This window comes from Myxocyprinus asiaticus, chromosome 4 (genome assembly GCF_019703515.2).
Source record: "Myxocyprinus asiaticus isolate MX2 ecotype Aquarium Trade chromosome 4, UBuf_Myxa_2, whole genome shotgun sequence".
Taxonomy (NCBI): Eukaryota; Metazoa; Chordata; class Actinopteri; order Cypriniformes; family Catostomidae; genus Myxocyprinus; species Myxocyprinus asiaticus.
Genome location: NC_059347.1, coordinates 5814573 through 5830973, shown reverse-complemented (window position 1 = coordinate 5830973; position 16401 = coordinate 5814573). Strand labels below are relative to the sequence as shown.

The 16401-nt window shown below is 38.1% G+C and overlaps 1 protein-coding gene and 1 pseudogene across 2 annotated transcripts in view; both read left to right on the top strand.

The window, feature by feature from the left end:
• LOC127435796 (UDP-glucuronosyltransferase 2A2-like) overlaps positions 1–16401 on the top strand; it is a 90989-nt gene that overhangs the window by 35117 nt on the left and 39471 nt on the right. For both annotated transcript variants that reach the window (XM_051689509.1, XM_051689517.1), the window contains exon 2: positions 2924–3072. In XM_051689509.1, coding sequence (XP_051545469.1) covers positions 2924–3072 — 149 coding nt within the window. The remainder of the gene's footprint in view (positions 1–2923; positions 3073–16401) is intronic.
• On the top strand, positions 1420–2909 carry LOC127436116 (UDP-glucuronosyltransferase 2B31-like; annotated as a pseudogene).

The window sequence follows — 16401 nt, the reverse complement described above, 5'->3', positions numbered from 1 at the left end:
TTTACATGTCCTCAGCAAGCAATGTCCTTCATAAAGTCAATGGACTGAGTAAGGTATTTTGTGGTTCTCATGTTTCAGCCAAGTGAACCAACTCACTGAACGTCCACTTGATCGTCCAAGGAAGCTGAGTGCCTTTTTTGTTTCTTTTTGTGCTGGTTCCGCCTAGCGGCTGGAGTTTGTTTTGTGGAATAATACTCCTTCGGGACATTTATGTGGATGAATCTACACGTTCTTTGTGTTTATTCCGTCTATTGGCTGGAGTTTGTTTTTTAGATTATTTTCTGTTGTGTAATTCTGTCTTACAAATTTTTGCATAGAAACACCGGACATGAGCAATCAGACGGCCAAGTTGTCACGGGGGCTCTCGTAGGCGTACATGGACTGTTTGAGTTTAGAGGGATGGACGCCGGTTGGGGCTGTCGTGCGTGGGGTTAATGCGCACGTTTTTCTTTTTTCTGTTTGTTTGGTTCGTGGGGAAGTTTGGGGTTTGATTGTTGCACTAATATGGAATGTGGTCTTTATAATTTATAATTTTATCTTTTTCTAATATGTCAAAATGTCAAACGTTAATATGAGTGGATTGTCTCTCTCCACGTGGATTGTCTCTCACACGCCATAAAAAGAAAAGTTGTTTCTCTTTTTAAATGTAAGAAATATGATAGAAACGCATCTTTCCCCACAGGAAGCTGAAAAATTTGGGAAGATATGGGCTGGACATGTTTTCTTTAGTGCTGGCTCAAGTTAGAGCAGGGGAGTCATTACACTGATAAGTAAGCATCTACAATTCGAATTGTTTAAACAGATTAAAGATAAATTAGGAAGAGTCATTATTGTTTTAGCAGAAATTCAGGGGCAAAGGTTGATTTTGGCTAATATTTACGCACCTAACGATGATGATCAGGGCTTTTTTTATAGATCTTGAAGGGATGCTCAAGCCGCTGGCACCCCTCATGATATAATATTGGGAGGAGACTTAATCTATTGATCGACTCAGTCAGTCATCATAGTGAAGCAAAAGTGTGTAAGCCCCCTAGAGCAACATTGATGCTTCACAGGATGTGTAAAAATCTTTGGAGATATTTGGAGACATTTGAACCCATCTGGTAGGGACTATAAATTTTTTTCATCAGTCCATAAGATTTATTCTAGAATAGTTTTTTTTTATATCCATTTCTTCTGTCGTCGATTGCTCAACTGGAAACATCTTTATAATTTGGATTTATTTGTTGGGAAATGGGGCAAGTGGTTGGCGTTCTTGGAGGGCTCTCGGGGAGAGATAGCAGAGAGAGAGGTTTAGATGTAGATGTGTGTGATTATTTTATTTATTTATCTTTGTGTGTATTTGCTCATGTTTTTGGGGATCGGGGTGGTGTTGGGGATTGGGAGGGGTAGGGGTAGTGGTTGGGATTAAATGTTAAATGTTGATTCCATGTATACATATATTTTGTTTCTTGTGTTTTCTGTGTGAATCAATAAAAATGTTTATTTCCAAATAATTATTTTAAAAAAGGGACTAAAAGAATTACTGGAATCGTTACTGGAACCATTAAGGAACCGGAATCTTTAGGAGAAATCGGAACCGGAATTGTTAAATTCCTTACAATTCCAAGCCCTAGTGACAGTTCTAGCAACTAGCCCGAATCTCTTTCATACTGGCCTCGAGCCATCTGGCAGTCTTTTTTGTTGAGCCCTAAAAGTGAATGTTGAACATTTCACAATGCAAGTTAATAATCTCCTTTATCTTAGTTTATATAGCATGAGGGCAAGTACATACCTTTTCACTGAGAACGAAATGCATCCTCCCTCCCTAATGCAACATGACCTTTGCACAAATCCTATTGCACATGTACATCTTGACCCTTGCTTCCAAAATCATACTGCACTTTTTAAGCAAAAGGAAGCACTTATACTCCACCATGTTTTTTGGTTCTTTATTTGTCTTTTTGCTACTGTGTAGAACAGAGCCTGGTCATGCTGGAAAAGTTTTGGTGATGTCAGGTGAGTACAGCCACTGGCACAACATACGCACAATCATCGATCAACAATCAAAACAACAATCTTGTTGATCGGAACCACAGCATGACAGTTCAGTTTTTCCTTCCCTTCCATACCGTTCACATGGAAGGAGCGTTTCAATTTCAACATTTTTAAAGTAAATATGGAGAAAGAAGAGGCTGAGGCTGTGTGGATTGGCTTTATCAATCTCTGGATGAATGACACAGCCAACAAATATGAGAGAATCTTCTTGTTCTGGCAAATGTTGTCCAACTTCAAAGTCGAGGAACTCTTGCACATACTTAAGGAATCTAATTATGATATGATTTTATCTGATCCGATAATGCCGTGCACTGATTTGATGGTGGAGATACTTAACGTCCCACATGTGCTGTCGCTGTGCTTTACCTTTGCGTATAGTTTTGAGCGGATTTGTGGACAGCTGCCCACGCCACCGTCTTATGTTCCTGCGGTCTGTGTGAATGACCACCCCACCGGCCACATGAACTTCCCAGAGAGAGTAGAAAACATGCTCCTCAACATCCTACAAACAACTATATTTCAGTTAAACACAAAGTTTACTTTTGAGGGACTTTACACTGATAAACGGTAACTAGTTTAACCACCTTTTACACAAGAAAACACGCGGTAATGGGAATTTGTGTTTGTACAATGCAGTAGGCTAGCTCTTGGTCTCTTTATAGCAGTATACTGCAGTATGCCTCTGTAATTATTTTTCTATGAAATCTATGCAACATGAGACAGTGAGTGAAAGTGCAAATTTGCAATGTACAATACTGTATACACAAAATTATACAAAATACACATTCAACACAATGTGCAATACAGAACATGTGTATCTGTCTGAATTTCTGAATAAGTTTATCTACACATCAACAGATCAAAATAATTTATCTGTATGTGACAGGCAAACCTACAACAATGTGTGAGACCATGGGAAAGGCTGACATCTGGTTGATTAGAACTTACTGGGATTTTGAGTATCCCCGACCGCTGCTGCCTAATTTTAAATTTGTTGGAGGATTACACTGCAAACCTGCAAAGCCTCTTTCACAGGTAAGAACTTTGCTTATGTTGCCAGATATTTATTTGAAATATTTTGGGGTGCATGACATATTATAAGCTGATATACTGTATTATTGGCCAATAACTGGGTAATTCAATTATACAGACATATTCTATGATAATTTGTTGCAGTTTATTTGCTTGCGGCAGAGAATCTCTTGACTGCTTGCATCTTCCATTCTTGTCAGGCAGTCTCAAGCATCAGTGCACGTGTGCACACAGAGTGTGACCTGGACAGATCGCATGTCACGTTGCTCTGTGAGGAACATTTCAACAACTATGCTGTGTTACATTGTTTTGGCTCCTTTTTCATCTGGATTATCATGAAGCAAGTGAAAACGTGACAAAAAACATAAGGCACAACTAAGGGGCAATCATTGCCACATTTGTGCCTATTACTTTATGAAACAGAAAACAGAATATGGACAATGCATGTAATTACTTACAGCAGATACTCCTGATTAAAAAAAAAAAAAGCCCAACATGGTGCATAGATGTTGAAATTATCTTCACAGAGTGACATAAGATGATAATATGGCTAAAACACTGGTTTGTAAGAGCAACTAATGTGCTTGTTGTATTTTACTTGTTGAGATGTTTCCAACGTTATAAAACATGACTATCAGGGGTGGCAATAACAAAGTAACTGGCGATACGATATTATATTAATATCATAGTCACGATATGACATAATTGTGATTCTTTGTTTTTAGTGTATTTTGACCACTTGTGCTTGGATTTTGAGGGAAAATCTCTGATTTCATGAGGACATTATGTCTGTGTATTACTGAATGACAATGAAGTATAAAAAAAAGTGAAAAAAGTAAAAGAACGAGCTAAAACTGGCACACAGTTTCTCTTAATTATACTGACTTTTAATCTAAGTGCAAACATGATGTTTAGAGCACAATTATTAGCATTTTCTTTTTCTTTTATTTGTGGTATACATGTTATAAAACTGAGCTTCTAATGTGCATGCTTCTCACATATGTGACTCATATATCAGACTAGTGCCCACCGGCTGATATTAGACTTTCACCGATATATCGGTATCGGCGTATATGTTTACTGATATGCGCAGATATGAAAACATTTTTCAGAACATATAATGCAATGCAGAATACAATGCTATAGAATTAGTGTCATAACATAGTTTGTCCAGCAGAATGCGCTCTGACTCCATTGTTTACAGAGCTGAATCTGAACTGATGGGGGCTCTGCAGACAGGGCGGAGTTAAGCGGTGTCTTCTCTGTAAGTTGCTAACTAGTTTGTGAAATACATACTGGAAAGTTAATAAACAATGACCCCATCATTTTCCCTTTTCAATAAAACTAATATAACGTTAACCCTGTCCCTGACAACCATGTCACTCGTGTTTATCACATCTGTTTGTTGTGTTAGCCAGCTGTAGTTTGTCAGTGCAGTCAGTAATGTAGCAGATTGAAAGGTAAACATCAGAGCATCTTTTTGCAGCTCAGCAGACAACGGTGCGGTGGTGGATTGTGTCTGTTGAGTGTTGATTTCAAGCTACATTGTTACCTAGCTGGTGAGACGCAATGCTGGTCCATCTTTTACTCTCCATGACAACGAGCTTATAGCTAACTAGCTAACCACGTAGCTACTTTCATTGCTTGTCAGCTGAGTGGAAGCTAATGTGTAAACGTATTCACCAAACTGTTTTTAGGATTCACAGTTTGGTACCCCCTTCAGCTGAACAATTCCAGTCATTGCATTTATAAAATGTAATATTAAAAGTCTGGTTTTCCACTGTTGAAAGTTTCTCCTGAACTTGTATAGCAGAATACGGTGTAACACCGCTGCCACTGTTTTTCTCTTGTCTCGGCAGGTGTAAATGCTTCTTGTTTTACAACCTGCCACTAATTGACTGGCAGTATTAAAATAGTCAGCATTTGATTGATACTAAACAGTACTGATGTTTTTTAAGCTATTTATTATATTTTTATTTATTCTTTATTTTTTCAGTGTTCGTTTCTAGAATTTGTTGACAATGTATAATAATAATGTCAAATATTCTTTGTTAAAAATATTTGTTTAAGAAAGCAGCCTTCTGAGTACCTTTGCATAGTCATATCGGTGCAGAATCAGTGAACAATCCACATAGAAAAGGTATGTTTTCATTCCAGCTAAAAAATTAAGTATATCGACCACCATATCGGTAATCTGTGAATTTTCCCCCTCTAAAATCAGTATCGGTCTCAAAAATCCCATGTCGGTCAGGCTCTATATCAGACACACTGAAGAATTTTGTTAAGTTCTTGTGCATGTACATGTATGGCTTGCACCTGTTTTTGTTCTGATTTGCACTGAAAGGAAAAAGAAAAACTGCAAAAAAATTATAAAGACAGCAGTTAGGGAGATGTTGGTAATGATTACATTATTTTTTTTCTTGCTTCCCAATACCTTGCTTTCCCTTGAAATATTTAATTGGCTGTGGCTCATTATCGGTCTCTCGCTCATTGGGAGAGTGTGTACACCTGATGACAAGACGTCTAGATATCAGTCGTAGGGTCTGTGATTAGTGTTGCAGGAGTGCACACACCACATGACTGTTCGTTGTGAGATCTGAGACTTCTCATCGTGGACCAGTCGCCGACTCAACATAAACGGAGATGAGCTTGAGTCGTGTAGTGTACACTAAGCTTAAGCAACCAATTGACCAAGTTGCTAGGATGGGTAGAGTCACATAGGTTACCTTCCTCATGGTCGCGATATGGTGGTTCTCATTCTCTGTGGGGCATGTGGTGAGATGTTCATGGATGCTGTGGTGAATAGCGTGGACCTCCACTTGCACTAAGTTCCTCCGGTAGCAAGCTCAGCAAGCCATGTGACAAGATGCACAGGCTGACTGTTTCGTCCTGCGCCACCCAAATCAGGTCGAATAACTGCACCACCATAAGGAATTAGAGAGCACTGGGAATTGGGCATGCCAAATTGGGGAGAAAATAAAACAAATCTTCAATTAAAAAATTGCTAAATCAAAAATACTGTAATTCAGAAGTGACACAGTCCACGGACAAGGGTCAGAACCAGTATATGAAATTAGCACCCGCCAAATGTGGGTATTTCATGCACGTTGACTGTAATTTTGCTCATCTTCCTGCTACGGTAGCATGCAACCTGTAAGACATCTCGGAGAGACATATGAGAAGAAATTACTTTAGATACAATGGCGCACGCTTGAAGAAACACACTTGATTACATTTTATATTTTGAAGAACAACTTGCAACAGCATCCAGTTTTCACAGACCTGCTGGATACAATATGGTAATTCACCAATAATGATTAAATTAAGCAGAGTTTAGAGCTAATCCAGGGTTTGTTGATCCAAGTTTTATTTTAATTTGTGTTGCATCATTTAACTTTTAATATGGTTTAACAAATCAGAGATTAAAATTATAACCTGTGATTATAAAGGGCAGATAATATGAAACATGACACAAATGACACAGGTCTCGGATCGATCGCCTCCCATTGTGCCGCGTCAGCGCCACTATTGTGGCCAGAAATATAGAGCCCATGAAGCCGGCATGAGAGAGAAGGGGAGCAAAAATGATCGCCTGTCGCTTGTAACTGCTCTAGTTAAATGCCAAATTAACTCTCTCCTCTGGCTTCTCCTCAAGAGACCCATCTCTGTCCCATGTACAGGGAAGTGGCTAATCGCACCACCACCGAAATGAGCCATTACACCCCGAATTTGAAAACCACGCATCGCGGCCGAATGCACAAGATTTTGGGCTATAATAAACATAAATAGTCTGATAAACATCTCTGAGTGCTGATGGCCCATCCACTGTTCACTTACTTAGTCATTCATGATTAATTGTAGGTCTGTTTTTAATTTAAACTACGTCAAATGCAAATTTAAAGTTTATCTCTAACTGAGATTTAATTAACAGTTTCAAGTAATTGAGCAACAGGATTAAAGGTAATCAAGATTCACTGTGAAATTATATCAGAATCAAAATGATGATTTAAATGTATCTGGTTATTTTTAAACAACTTTCAAAAGTTTGGTGCAACAGAATGATCTGATAAACCTTGATTTAATCTAAATTTAAGATTAATCCTTGCTGGTGTAAGGTCATGAACGGCGTAAGAATAAACTGATAAACAAGGGTAGATTTTTGCACATTACCCCGATTTCTCATTGCATTATTGGTGTTCTTACTGGCTTATCCAATGTGCGCACATGTTGAGAGCATGCATCTTCATGGTTTGCAGTCAAAAGCAGAGAATAAGTCATATAAATGTGGATTTCTTGCTTTGTCAATTTTTTTAAAATAAGCTGATTTTAGAGAGTAATCGAGTGCACGTTTATATGCACACCAAGTGTGTTGGTGTGCATATAAACGTGCTCATTGTGTGTTTTCACTCTCTTTCGTTGAGCTTCAGCAGTTGCGGGTATTGTTGCGCTTGCCTCGTACCATGTAAAATGCCCTTGACATTCAGTTAATTCTTGAGTAACAACTTTTAATGATTTCACATGCAAAGACAAGGCGTTACCCTCTCAAGTAAACATGTTTCATATTCCGCCTGCGGGCGCAAGATGCAGTTGTGCTTTAATGGTGTTGTGCTGATTTTTGACTCCTTAGGGGCCAATCCCTACTAAAGTAAAGGAACACTGTTTATTGTGTTTACATGACCACACACGTTGTTGGCTTAAACATAATCGGGTTTTATGCAATTACTGTATATAGCCTATTACATTCCATGTTGCATGTAGGTGATGGTTAAAAAACAACCAAATAAAATGATTTTTATATCTCCATAAACTATTAACCATGAATATACACTACCGTTTAATAGTTTGGGGTCACTTGCCTGAAATGTTTCTCATGATCTTAAAAACCTTTTGATCTGAAGGCATATGCTAAAATGTTTGAAATTAGTTTTGTTGACAAAAATATAATTGTGCCAACATATTTATTTAATTACAAAACTAAAATTTTATTTTTAAAAAAAGTTTTTGAAATGGATGACTTGGACCGAATAATTAAGAAAAGCAGCCACTAAGTGCCCAGCATATACAGGTGCATCTCAATAAATTAGAATGTCGTGGAAAAGTTCATTTATTTCAGTAATTCAACTCAAATTGTGAAACTCGTGTATTAAATAAATTCAATGCACACAGACTGAAGTAGTTCTTTGGTTCTTTTAATTGTGATGATTTTGGCTCACATTTAACAAAAACCCACCAATTCACTATCTCAAAGAATTAGAATATGGTGACATGCCAATCAGCTAATCAACTCAAAACACCTGCAAAGGTTTCCTGAGCCTTCAAAATGGTCTCTCAGTTTGGTTCACTAGGCTACACAATCTGCTGATCTGACAGTTGTCCAGAAGACAACCATTGACACCCTTCACAAGGAGGGTAAGCCACAAACATTCATTGCCTAAGAAGCTGGCTGTTCACAGAGTGCTGTATCCAAGCATGTTAACAGAAAGTTGAGTGGAAGGGTAAAGTGTGGAAGAAAAAGATGCACACCAACCGAGAGAACCGCAGCCTTATGAGGATTGTCAAGCAAAATCGATTCAAGAATTTGGGTGAACTTCACAAGGAATGGACTGAGGCTGGGGTCAAGGCATCAAGAGCCACCACACACAGACGTGTCAAGGAATTTGGCTACAGTTGTCATATTCCTCTTGTTAAGCCACTCCTGAACCACAGACAACATCAGAGGCGTCTTACCTGGGCTAAGGAGAAGAAGAACTGGACTGTTGCCCAGTGGTCCAAAGTCCTCTTTTCAGATGAGAGCAAGTTTTGTATTTCATTTGGAAACCAAGGTCCTAGAGTCTGGAGGAAGGGTGGAGAAGCTCATAACCCAAGTTGCTTGAAGTCCACTGTTAAGTTTCCACAGTCTGTGATGATTTGGGGTGCAATGTCATTTGCTGGTGTTGGTCCATTGTGTTTTTTGAAAACCAAAGTCACTGCACCCGTTTACCAAGAAATTTTGGAGCACTTCATGCTTCCTTCTGCTGACCAGCTTTTTAAAGATGCTGATTTCATTTTCCAGCAGGATTTGGCACCTGCCCACACTGCCAAAAGCACCAAAAGTTGGTTAAATGACCATGGTGTTGGTGTGCTTGACTGGCCAGCAAACTCACCAGACCTGAACCCCATAGAGAATCTATGGGGTATTGTCAAGAGGAAAATGAGAAACAAGAGACCAAAAAATGCAGATGAGCTGAAGGCCACTGTCAAAGAAACCTGGGAATTGAGGCAGTAATTAAAGCAAAAGGAGCCCCTACCAAGTATTGAGTACATATACAGTAAATGAACATACTTTCCAGAAGGCCAACAATTCACTAAAAATGTTTTTTTTATTGGTCTTATGATGTATTATAATTTTTTGAGATAGTGAATTGGTGGGTTTTTGTTAAATGTGAGCCAAAATCATCACAATTAAAAGAACCAAAGACATAAACTACTTCAGTCTGTGTGCACTGAATTTATTTAATACACGAGTTTCACAATTTGAGTTGAATTACTGAAATAAATGAACTTTTCCACGACATTCTAATTTATTGAGATGCACCTGTAGATGGGAACTCCTTCGATACTGTTTAAAAAGCATCCCAGGGTGATACCTCAAGAGGTTGGTTGAGAAAATGCCAAGAGTACATTTCTGCAAAATCTAGGCAAAGTGTGGCCACTTTGAAGATGCTAAAATATAACATAGTTTTGATTTATTTTGGATTTTTTTTAGTCACAACAAAATTCCCATATTTGCATTTCTATTATTCCATAGTTGTGATGACTTTACTATTATTCTAAAATGTAAAAAAAGTGACCCTAAACTTTTGAACGGTAGTGTAACTCATCCTCAGTAAACAAGATTGGTAGGCAGACATTATTTCAAAAAGATAAAATATTTTATTTCCATGGCCTGTTTCCCCATATTTGAGTTCTAAACCGTAATGGCTAGATCATGTTGAACTAGTAAATGAAAAAAAAGTAGATCTTGCATTAAAATTAAAAAAATGTCTGTCAACTGGAATTAAATACATTTGTATATTATAGATCTGCTTTGGGTGTCTGTTGGCTTTGTATATTATTTGCACTATTATTTTGTTGTTGTTATTTAATCATAGAGTACATCAAAACTTAAGCCAGCGTCACATTAGTAGACTCCAAACAACTTGATTTTGGCTATGGGTGTCAATCTTGCAGACTGTTTTGCTGTGTAGTGAGAATCGTACTGGTACCAATTGAAATGAACTGGCCCTCACACATGACACCAAAGTATGTGGTGATTTTTTTTTTTTTTTTTATGTGTGTTTATTAATATCAGACAGCCCCTCCCTCCATCCTTGGGGCACCAGCTAAGGAGTTTCACCTTAACAGTATAAACAATGATCCAAATGGTCCATTCAATAAATTAGAAATATGTAAACTGGAGGGAGTTGGTCATCTGATTAATCTGAAGGATGTTTGAGATTCACCCTAACCTTTAGAGCTCTTCTGTATAATCAACACAAAGAACACACAGTTGTAATAAAATTTGTTTTATTTTCAAAAAGATAAACAAGAATAACTAACAAAAACTACAAAATGGTACTAATATGTTAAAGAATAATACAAATCAATGGGTAAATAAAAGTGTATAGTATGGAAAGATGCAAGTGGTTGAATTGGATGTAACAATGGCAAAGTATGACTGTTATCTTACGGTTTCTTTGTTAATTTATAAGGTGAAAACCTTATTTCTATTGAAGAAATAACTCCAAGATTATTTTGCTAGACATTTGATACACAGGTTATGTAATCTAAAGAACAATAGAAAATCATAAACTGATGTAATACACTAATGCCAAGGTCTCTGGAAAGAGGTTTAGTAGTGATATTTACGCTCTCCTTGATCGGTCAATGAGTTTGGTGATAGCGACGCCTTCCACTGGGGCTTAGGGCCACGTTACAGTGGGGAAGGAGCTGGATTCCATTTCAACAGCCTTGGACACAAAGGAGCTGAGGAATGCTGATCTCCTGGAAGCACTGAGAAGGTTCTTACAATCTGGAACACGCAGATTTACAGACCTTATGTCGGCACCAGTTTATTTATCTGGAATACGCAGATGCTCAGAATTTGAAGAGAAGGTTTTCTTGCCAGAGCTAAACCTTGTAGTTATCTATAGGGATTCCGACCTTGCCATTGCAACAGTCTCTCGTAGTGAGACTTGGTACTTGGTCCATCTTCTGCTGTCTCCTGTTTCTCTCACTCTCTCTTTGACACGGAGACTTAGCACGTTGGATGGTTGTATTCTGTTACTACGTCTACCACTCAGACCGGAGATCCAGAACAAAGTTGATCTGTTACAATCTCCTTCAGAGGCTCAGAACTTTGGAGTGTTATTCTATTTGTGTCCTTCATGGTGTGGGACCAGAACGAAGAAGTGTTATCCTGTTAACAACCCTCTGGATGAGGATTCAGGACATAGGCGTGGCTGTTGTAAGGATGCTTTATACCTTTGTGATGAGGAGGGGATTTCAGTTGCGACTTCCTGTTTCAGTGTTCTAATTGGGTGTTAAGATCAGAGGTGGAAAACCAAGTGTGGCCAATCCTTCCTTCCTCTATGTGGGACATTTGCATATTTTAAAGTACATAGTTAGAACAGTGTCTTTAAAGTTTTATCTATGCATTGTTCCCTTTCTAAACCTCTTCAAAAATACTCTTGGCATTTTTCTGAAGATATAGAGACCAAACATGATATAGAAAGATTAAATATAATGCATGCATTAATTTATACCACCATAGTTACATTTTTGTGAACTAACATGTACTAATTGCACAACTGCAATTTACATAAACAATTCTGTGAACAAACATTGAGTGGAGTGTAGTTGGTGTCCATTTTAGGAGTAAAATTTTGTCTGAAAAGATTTATTTGTGGCTTCTTTCGTTCAGCTTTTGCCACATGGTATGTTAATGCTTGGCTCGAGGGGTCTTGAAGAATTTTTATGGTCCTTACCTCAACTCTGGTCTTAGGTCAAACCTTACACCTTGTACTAACCAGATGCGATGCCATAAGATTCCAGCTACAAGCAATCTGTCTGTCCACACCAGACCACAATATTCATGCACTAAAATGAGGATAATTGACAATAAAATTTAGAAAACAGAGCAATCACAAATGGAACAGTATGTTTTTGAACACAACTAATTTACTTAAGCGCCGTAACGTTTTCTACGGCAAGCCCCAAGGCGATAAATACACAATCACACACATACACAGGGAAAAGTTACATACCAACTCACCGCAACTCTCTCTTTCTTAATCCCTGTGAACATGAAGCTCACCGAAATAACAACATGAGTACCATGCAAGCATAAAACAATTGCAATAGAGTGATTTAGGGCATTTCAGACCTGTAGCTTGCTTGAATTGTTTTTAAACAGTGGCTAAAATAGTTACAATGTTGCATTTTCTTCATGATTCAGTTTGCTTTCAGAAGATTTTATTTTTAAACGGACAAAACTGTATAATTTGCGTGATGGTTATTTTTATCTGTCATTAATTGCTTTTGCATTATTTTTGCATTCTTATTGTTGGTGCTTCAAGCGCATGAATGATACATAAGTTAATATTTGTTTGTTGTCATCAGGATAAGTGTGATATATGTTTCCCTTGTATAGGTACTGGATAAGTCTATGTGACATTTGTGGTGTATTTTTCATATTCATGCCTTTTTGTGTATACTTGCGTAACAACAACAATAAGAGCAACAACCACACAGTTAGAACCAGCATATCATCAACTTGTTTCATTTACTAACATCTGTAGTGATTTCTTCTGTGGAGTTGAATGGCAGTTGGCCATATAAATAAATTATGCATATGGACACGTGTCTTATTGTGGTTTAACTGACAACCCCATTGAGTCCCCCTACGATTCAGCATTCCTTCACCCCTCAAATATTTTACATGGTCCTTTGAGCGAGAAATAGATTATTGCAATGGCCCAATGTCACAATGACCAATCCAATGTACCACTCTACCAACCGATGAAGCCTCTTGTCTACAGTATCTTCAATATTGAGATGAATCCTGCTGTTTCCGACCATTCCTGCGGATCCAAATCCGTAGCTCTTGTTTCCAGCATTTTTGAGGCCCCTGTGTCTAAGCCTATCCGGTCAAGCGCCATTAACACAATGATGGAAGGGCTGAGGCAGCTGAGGGATTTCTTCACTGAATTAGGTCAAGATATAAAGCAGCTCAACGATGGGGTTAACCATATGTACTCAGGAAGTTATCGGTCCCTGAGAGGGAGCCGTCGATGGTTCATGTCTCCCTCACCTAATACAGTTTACCTGGTCCAGACTTCCATAGGTAAGCCTGCAGCATCAGTGGCCCAGGAGCTTCATGATTGAGAGCAAAGGAACCAAGCTAAGTTGGTTACCAATAACCAGATGTCACCAGTTCTGAGTAGACCACCTTCCCCTGTCCTGGCTGATATACCTCAACCTCCTTCCAGCCCTGTCCTTGCTGATCTAAAGAGTTTCCCTATTACTGTCCTGGCTGGTCCTCAACCACCTCCTGGCTCTGACCTGGTCATCCTAGAAAGTTCCCTTGGTCGTGTCCCAGCCAATCAAGAATTCCCTCCCTTGCCCTCTGCTGGTAGCGAGCTGCATTTATTAATTTTCTTGCCCTCTGGGGTACCAGCTGCTAGCCCCTTATTGGCCCTCTAATAATAGCCAGATGCCAGTGCAGCCTCTAGTCCCTTCCTTATCCTCTTGTGGAAGCTAGCTGCCAATCCCTTCTTTGCCCTCTAGTATTAGCCAGAGATTCCATTACAGCCTGTAATCCCTTTCTTGCTTTCTAGTGGTAACCAGCTGCCAGTGCAGCCTCTAGTCCCTTCCTTACACTCTAGTGGTAGCAAGTTGCCAGTACAGCCTTTAGTCCCTTTGCCCTCTGGTGGTAGTCAGCATCAAATACAGCCTTCAGTTCTTATCTTTCCCCTTAGTGGTAGCCACCTGTCGGTATAACCTTCAGTTCTTGCCTTACCCTCTAGTGGTTGCAAGTTGTCAGTTCCTTCCTTGCCCTAATGTAGAATATTTTTATAAAGTTGAGTATAAATTAATGAAGTATAATCAATGTTAATATAGCCATTTTATTCTACAATTATTTCTGATGGTTAAGCATGAATCTTAGTGTGTGTGGAGAAGCCTGTGTAGGAAATGAATGTGCTCACATATAGTAAACTGCTCTCATGACTGCTGAGAAAATATATGGTGAAGTTCCTCCACAGGTGTCTCCTATCCACTTCTTAAAATAAACAGACTGGAGGCAAGAATAGGGTGATGGATAATGGTAACATGTATGGAATGTATTAGCCACACCTTTGTAGATCATATATAAGCAGGAAGAAACCCATTTGCTGGAGTTTCAACTGCAGAGCAACTCGGCTTTTTTATCTATGATAATAAAGTCTATCTTCTGGCATCAAAACCCCAAGACTTCGAGAGTGATCTTTCACAGAGGTGGCAGAAACCACAACATATTGGCGACCACGAAGGGACATTTGATGTTGCGTTGTGCGAGGAAATGGAAACTTTTGATAAAAAATTATAAAACTAAAGATAAGAGTAAAAAAATAAAAAGAGAGAAACAAAAAGGGAAAAAGAGAGAGAAATGCTAGCACTGTTCAAAAAGGAGAAAAGTCTCTGAAAAATATAAGGTGGGCACAAGGAAGAGAAAAGGCTACAAACTAAAACCAAAGTGCAACCATACATATCAGAATCCTGTTAATGCATCTCCCCCTAACAAATTATGTAAATTGGGAATGTTTTTGGGAATTGCAATAATGATAGGAGGGCTATTGTTTTGTTGTGTGCTTCCTTTATTGAGGTCACTAGTTATCAAAGCCACGATTAAGCAAATGGAAATGCTAAGATGTCAAGAAAATGGGAAAGAGAAATTAAAAAGAAAGGTGAAACTGACTAATAAGAAAATTATATTTTGTAATTTGAGTAGGAAAAGTAAACCTTAAATGTGAAACATCACATTCATGTGTCTGTTTTACATTCTGTCTGGTCCAGTTTATGAGAGAATAAATGTTTTTAACAATATTAAATTAAACACTATACAGTCTTGATATCTAAATGTAAGAACCCATGATTATTGTTTTATTTATTTATTTTTTTCTATGTGTTTAAGTATGTCTGGAGAACAAATTTACATGTGAGTTGCAACTTTATCGGTGTAAACTTGATCAACCAACAAAACTAAGACAGGTAGAGTTTATTATTTTTGTTAGGGACTGTCTGATAAAGAGACTGAGACAGATGTTGGTAGTGCCCGGAATAAACAAAGACCTATGACCCCTTACTCTGTAAGGATGGCACCAACAATAGTCTACAGAACCTGTCTCTCTTGGTGTCTCCACTCAGACAGGGGCGCCCCGAATTTAGAAAAGATAGATAGCAGATTCTTTTAGTTAAGATTACATATTTTTCTTTTATTTTCTTGTTTTATACACACAGTATAGCACTGGTTGATCAAGGGTACACTGAGAGCTGCCTTTGAGACTAGAATTAAAGGAAAGAAATTTAAGAATGATTTGGATCATTTCATGTTCTCTGTTTTTTCAATTTGTTGGAAAAGTTGTGCTCTTAATATCTGTTTTCTGATCTTTATGTGTGGCAGCCTTGCCAATATTGTGATGCTTTTTCCTTGGGTTTGTTCTGTAACTTATCATGCCAGATAAAATGGAAAATAAAAGTCCCAACCTCCAATAAGGAGGCAGAACTAAGCAAACGTAAACAATTTTGCTCAGATGCTCTGATAGCTAACAAAATAGAAGTTTTCTTCTTTTGGAAGTACAAAAAATGGAAAATGTTATTTGTGCTAGAAGTTTGGATTTGAAGATTTAAGAAATAACTGACGTATTTGACAAAAATATTGATAATGCTAAGGAAAAACTGGTCATTGGTAGCAGGTGAAACTATGAATGGTAATAACTTATAACATATTCATTCATCTATTCTGTGTGTGTCTTTGATACTAACAAAATTTTACCCTCTCTTTTGTCATCATTATGTGTATGTTGTTTCATTAACTCATTCTGGAATAAGTCTCTCACCATTGCAGATGGCTGGGCCAGATGATTTATTGAAGTTGTTAATATTGCAGGAGGAAGTCTGAAAAAAAAAAAAAAAGAGAAAGACTGAGAATGATGTGGGCTTTTATATGATTGATCCTCCCGATCACATGACTGCTGGTAATCATTACTGATTTGACATTTCAAATGTGGATTCAAATTTCTCTGGATAAGTTGATTTCAGTCTTATACAACTAAT